Raw genomic sequence first — 6,723 nt, forward strand, 5'->3', positions numbered from 1 at the left:
GGAAAATAAAACTTTACAATCTTCAGGTCAAAAGGCCTATTTGTGTAATTATTTAATATTTTCTTTGTGATTCTCATGACATTACCTTACTAGTATCTCATTTTTTAAATTTTTTAGTGAAAAAAGACAAAGCGTGTCAATGTGTAACAGCAAAGCTGAATATTTGCAACAAGCCATGTACTTATACGAGTCTGAGCAAGGAACAGAAAATATGTGAAACAACCAGAACAGTAAGGAGCCCTTAAGTATGAGTGAGACAGAGTCTGGTTATAGATAGAAAATAGTTGTTCTGTAGGAAGGCCCACAGGAGCAATGTATTTAAGTACCAGTAATAAAATCTACCTGATGTTTACTTGCACTTTCTGATACTGAAAAACAATTGTTGTGCATTTTATATCAAATAGTAAAAAAAAAAAATCTTGTTATATAGGTAAGAATCGTAACTTTAGTGATGAAGAAGTTGAGGTTCAGAATGGTTTAAAATTTTCTCAGAGGCTTCAGTGTTGGGATTAAATTTCGTATCTGTTTGAATCATAGTTTTATTACACTATACTAGCCTTCTAGTAAATACTTGATTTCAAGTAATTAATATTTTCTATCACCATTATCTAAATATAGTCTGTGATTCCTTGCCCCAGTGTCTCTGTTCATAGTACTTTGGTTAGCTGTACCCTACAGCCCACCTCTGCTTCCTACATGATATTCAATCATCATCAAATTAAGGGTAACTTTAATCCTAGCTAGAATAAACCAAAAAAGGGAGGGAGATTTAAGAGCATTGCTAATGTTATCATGTATTTAAGTTGAAATTACAAATTTAAATTTTATTATTTAAATGAATAATTGTAAAAGACATATTTCCCATGATTTTATCATTGTAGGGACTTAAGGATTTTTCCCTTGTTAATCACAAGGTTTGACATGTTAAGATAACACATAACTTACAGAAAATGATGAGTTATATCAACAAAATTAAGAATTATTAATCAACGATATTTATGGAGAACATATATTTTTTCTTCTGCTGTATGTGAGATATATAATTATGTCATATAGCTTATGACATGGTTCTTGCCCTCAAGGATTTTATGATCTTGACAACATCACCTAACCACAAATACAAAATTATAATAATGGTATATTTTTCAGAAGGACAAAAGGCTTACTCTTTCTTCAAGAAAGAAAAAAAGATCCCTTTCCTAATTGCCCAAAATTTTAAATTTTACCCTAAAAGTTTTAGTTTTCAACATCTTTAAGTCCAAAATCGTTACTGATTTTGTAGTCTCTTGGTGATAATGGCTGTTTATTATAAACCACAGTTGATTTTAAGCATGAATTTTAATGAATATATAGTCATACTATTTAACAATTATATTAAAAACTTTCGTGAAAACAAGCTACAATGAAAGTCAGAATGTAAATAACTAACTCATAGAAATCCAAACCCATTGTTCCCTAAAATGTAATCTCTTGTACTAGTCTTTCATAATGTTTCATCAGTAATACAGTAGAATGACTGGAGAACAGGAAGTTTTATCTTTTCTCTCTATTTTCTCTAACACTGCTTTAAGAAAAGGACTGTCTTTGAGCCAGCCACATTATGCCAGGCACTGTAGTCCCTCCTTTACTGGAAGATAGGCATGTAGCCTACAGTAGGAAATAAGGAGCCTGGATTCCAAACCCTGTTTTACTAAAAAAAGTTAAAAGGCTGTGTGATCAAAGATGTCTATTTAATATAAACTCTAACCATCAATTCCTTGGGTAAAGTAATAGTTTAAAAGTAACCTAAACTTCTTGGGAATAAATGTATAATACAAATTCTGAATGGATTAGTGAACAGTAGAGTAGATTCTTCTCAACTGGTTCTCAGTTTTGGCTGCCCTTTGGAATTACCTGGGGGAGCTTTCAAAACTACTCATGCCAAATCCAATCCCAAAGATTCTAATTTAACTGGACTGAGGTGCAGCCTGTAAAGATTCCTCAGGTAATTTTAAGTGTAGCTAAGACTGAAAACTACTGTTCTAAGTTCATACACAGTTATTTTAACATTAGGTTAACAATCCATCTTCTACCTAGTAGTTTACTAAATTAGCACCGAAAGCATCAAAGGATGTGAACACAATTTTGGTTAACACTAAATATGCAGATTTTTTACAGAATGAGAAAATGTGTGGACTTTGAATGCAATACATTTATTAAAATTTCAGAGACAAGATGAAGTTATTGCAGTTTAAATTATATAAAAGAAACAGAATTACAGGAGGGCATGTGTTCAGACAAGTTGGCATTCCATCCAGATAGGATCTGACAGAAGCTGGTGAAGCCCAGCATCATATTCATTTCTCATGTCCAGCTTAGACACATCATCGTACTTGCAAAATTAAATGGGAGATCAAGGCCAAACTTGCAACTCAAGTTTAAAGACATTTTCCCCCTCAGAAAATAACTGGTGTTCATGAAGTTCATAGTGTAACTTTAGTAGTCAGTTCAAAGGAAATGTTAGAAAATTAAGTTGAACCCCCTCTCCTAAGTAATTTTAGTTTGAAATTTTTTTCAAGAGTATATATATCATTTTAAAGATGGTGAGCAAAGTTTTGTTTCAGTATCAATTCTGAATTAAAAATATGCCCACTTGAAAGATTTACCAAATGAAGTCAAAACAGTAATTCATAAAATGGATATTTACTACAAAGAAATAATTAAGATAAACTGGTACTAGATTTTTACGTCCTTAAAGGCAGCAACTGGGTCTCATTCATCTTCATATCCTTCAATGCCACGCACCTAGGAGGTGCTCAATAATCATAGATTGAATTAATGAGTTTAATATTTTAGCCTAGCATTAATCAACATCAAGGTCAGCACATACATTAGAAAAATACTAATAAAAATAATTATTTAACATGCTAAATGATTAAAGAATAAACTTTGCATATGGAAACTACTTGCTTGGCTAAAATGACATAAAATTTAAAAAAAAATACCACGCTCGATGTTGTAAAAGAGAATAAGAAAGAAACCGAGTTGATTCCTCAGGACGTACAATCTTATTAAGAACACGAAAGCCAGTAACAGAATTTTAGAGCTCCAAGAGTCCTTATGTAACAGTTCATTAGAAGAAAAATGCCACATGATCATACAAAATTGAAAAGTGCCACAGGAATTCACATCAAGCTCCTGTGGTCTCACGTGGACTTGAAGTTATACCTTGAGGGAAGGAAAGACCACATAGAGGGGGTGGAGGGCATTCAAGATTAGTGTAACTATATGAATAAAAGTCTAGAGTTAGAAAAGTACAAGATACTTTAGAAATTAAAAAATAATTTGATACAAATACAGTGTTTACATATGAGTGAGAGAAAAGACAAGGCTGAAAGGGAGTACTTAATGCTCAATTAAGGAATTTGGACTGAAAAGATAGAGTCTAAGAATGAATAAATAGCTTTTAAGACATCACTAACGTAACAATTTATCAAGGATAAATTACCTGATCCTTTTGTATTCTACTGAGGCAGTTAAGAGCAACAAAAACAATTGGACTGGCAGGGAATAAACATTTCTATTCATTTATACATTTTACCTTAATATTCTTTTTAAAGTACTGAAGTTTATAAACAAATTTTAGAAGAATGAGAGTGGAGTGATGGGATTCATTTATATACTTTAATAGTCTGATTTAACTATTTTAAAACAGGGAACACATTTAATTTTTAACTTATAATTCTTAAGTAAAATGAAAAAAATGTATGGCAGTTGTCCAATCAGAGAATGGTCTGTTCCTTAAGGTATAATTTGATTTGAATAGAAATTATTATTTAGAAAAATCAAAGCTGAATTCCATTCTTACTGTTCTTACTGCTTATAATGAGTAATTGGCATGGCCCTTACACTATTCTTAGCATGAAACTTGGCACTTTGGCACAACACTGATGTCAGCTCAACTTAGGGTAGGAACTCAGTTACTGACTAAATACTGTAATGAGATGGCAGTGTTCTGTTGAACATTACCACGCAGCATTCCAAATTTCGCATTACATTTTGGAATCATCTTGTTTTCCTTACATATTTTATTTAAAAAATTGAGGAAAATGTCCAACATAAACAAAAGTGTAATAACATAACAAAACCTCATGAACCTACAACCAGCCTAGCATCGACAACTATCAATATTCCCAGCGTTGTTTCAACTATCCTCATTTTTTCTTCTGAAATATTTTAAAGCAATTCTCAGACACGATATAGTTTATAAATAAATATTTCAGAATGTACCTCTAACAGATACAGACTTAACATAAAAAGATACATTGAAAGAGCCTGTTCCTCCTGAAATTTTTCCCTTCTCAAACGGCTCAAGCCAAAACCTCAGAATCATCCTTGATTCATCTTTGTCTCATACCCTAGGGTCAATATGACACCCAACACTGGACAGATTCTGAACCTGCTATCACTCTTATTTATGTCATATCACCTTTTGCCTGTCCTCTGGCCACATCTCTCTAACTGGTCTCCCTAGCACCCCGGCCACCTCAGATTCTGCACTTGTTGCCTCTGCCTGAAATGCTTTTCCTCCAAAAAAAAAAAAAAAATTGAGAACTGTCACTTTCTTGACAGTTTCTAGAGGTCTCTTCTAATTTGATCCTATTAGAAACACTTGCCATTACCATCACGTCTATACAACACGGCAACAACTGCTTCACGACTACCTTAACCTACCATCCCCACCCTAGAGAATTTGAAACAATGAGCAATTGACATTCATTTGGGAAGTAAACCTTTTGAGAGTTTTTGCGAGATTTTTACAATCAAGGCTATCAATAATTTAAATCAAATTGTAATATATGTGTCCTATATAAGCAATGCAGATTATGTACCTGAAAACATATCTAGCTGTATTTAAGAGTGGCATTATCCAGTGTCAAATATGCATTCAGCATCTAGAATCATGGGGAGTCAGCACTAAGGTAACACCAAAAGCTCACAATGTAGGCAGCCTTTACCTTGCTCTAGTTCTACCAAACTTTTGCCGAGAATACGCAATGCAAGATCAACTATGCTAATAAAATTGGGGTAAAGGAGAAAAGTAATAACGCAACCCAAGTGATTTATGTTTCAGTGTCAACTTGATGTGCATATTCGAGAACTATTTTTGTTTTCTCTTTATAAAAGAATGTTGTTGCTGTGACTACGCCATTGACTTAAACGCCAGATTGCTTATGACCTATGTTGTGGTGAAATTTACATCTGCTCGTAGATTTAACCGAGTTGGCATAATGTGGGTGATGACTGCAGAAAACAGTCCAAGTTCCCTAGCACTGGCACTTCCTTAATTTCTGAATACCGCGAGATAGTTAACTTTTCCCCTTAAAGTGTATTTGAAACATGTCACTGTCACTATAGGCACGATATTAATCTCCACCCCCCCCACCCTACTCCGACCCACTGCCCTACTGCCAGTGATTCCCATTTCAAAAATGAGTGAGAACCCCCAGATTCCGTGGCCTTGGCAAAGTCTGGACGCCAACTGGCGATCTCCGTTTCGCCCGCGGACTGGCAAGCCCAGGGGCTGTCCTCTTAGGCGGAGAGAGGGAGAGAGGGCTGCAGGGAACTGTGCTGGCAGCGCTCTGGGTTGGGGGCAGGAAAAGGAAACTTCCTTCTTGGGCTCGGCGAGGAGAGTCCGAGGGAGGAAAGGAAAGGGTGGGGGTGGTGCAAGAATGGTCGGTCTCAGTTACTCCGCGGACCCGCCAGGCCTCCGCCCACCCCGGGAGGGAGGTCACACGAGCACCGGCGTCGTGGGGTTAGGAAGGCCGGCGGCGTTGAGCCTCGGTGTCCTCCAGAGGCGGGAGGCAGCTCCGGGCCCCGTCCCTACTGCGCCCCGCTTCCCGGGGAGCGGCGGTTGGGCATGAGTGGGGAGGAAAACGGCCGCCGGGCCCGGAGGGGCACCAGGCCGCGCCCGTCCCCCGGGCCTCGGGCCGCCGCAGGCCCGCCCGGCGGTCGGCGCAGCCCGGTGCGGAGGGCGCGGCCGCCTCAGGCGACCCCTCCCTGGCCTTCCCGGCCGTCGCCGCCGTGCTTCCCACCGCGGTACCTGCACTGCACGACTGAGAAAGGTGCCTGCGTCGGCCGCCAGCTTCTTCACGTTGAAGTCCATGATGTTCATCCTGGGCGGCAGCCGGGCGGAGCTGCCCGCTGACCTACAGGGGAGGCGGAGGCGCCGCGGCCGGGCTGGGGCGCCGGGCGAGAGCGGCGGGGGCAGACGTGGTAGGTGGAGGGAGGCGGCGCCAGCCCCGCCGCCGCAGCTGTCGTTTCCGCGAAGGGGGAGAAAGAGGGTGGGGCGGGGCAGAGACCGGGCGCCTCGGAGCCGGCCGCGCGCCCAGGCGGCGGCGGCCGAGTCGCTGAGTCTGTCCCGCCGGGAGTGCTGCCGCTAACGTCGGCGGAGGGCCGCGGAGGGCCTGCAGGGCACCGACTGGCGTCCGGGCCGTGCGGGGCCGGGACCCAACGGAGCGAGGGAGCGCGGGCCGTGGGGCGGAGCCTTTATGGAGGTTACCGCGGGAACAGCGACCCCGTCAGGATCGCCGCGGCCCAGCCGCGGGGCGCGCCGGGAGCTCCGCGCTGTCGGCCGCCGGGGAGCGTAGTGTTAGTCACTAGGGGCGCAACCTGGGGCCGCTGACGCGCTACGTGTTTGCAGTTAAGCCCCTGAGAACCAAGAGCAGAGACAACCCACACCCC

General features: G+C 40.8%; 1 protein-coding gene across 2 annotated transcripts in view; it reads right to left on the reverse strand.

The window, feature by feature from the left end:
* Nucleotides 1-6,427, reverse strand: part of SH3GLB1 (SH3 domain containing GRB2 like, endophilin B1) — a 31,795-nt gene extending 25,368 nt beyond the window's left edge. For both annotated transcript variants that reach the window (XM_074376071.1, XM_074376070.1), the window contains exon 1: nucleotides 6,083-6,427. In XM_074376071.1, the coding sequence (XP_074232172.1) occupies nucleotides 6,083-6,154 (72 nt within the window). In that variant the 5' untranslated portion in view covers nucleotides 6,155-6,427. The remainder of the gene's footprint in view (nucleotides 1-6,082) is intronic.
* Nucleotides 6,428-6,723: the final 296 nt, after the last annotated feature.

The sequence above is a fragment of the Camelus bactrianus genome, chromosome 13 (assembly GCF_048773025.1).
Source record: "Camelus bactrianus isolate YW-2024 breed Bactrian camel chromosome 13, ASM4877302v1, whole genome shotgun sequence".
NCBI classification, from domain to species: Eukaryota; Metazoa; Chordata; class Mammalia; order Artiodactyla; family Camelidae; genus Camelus; species Camelus bactrianus.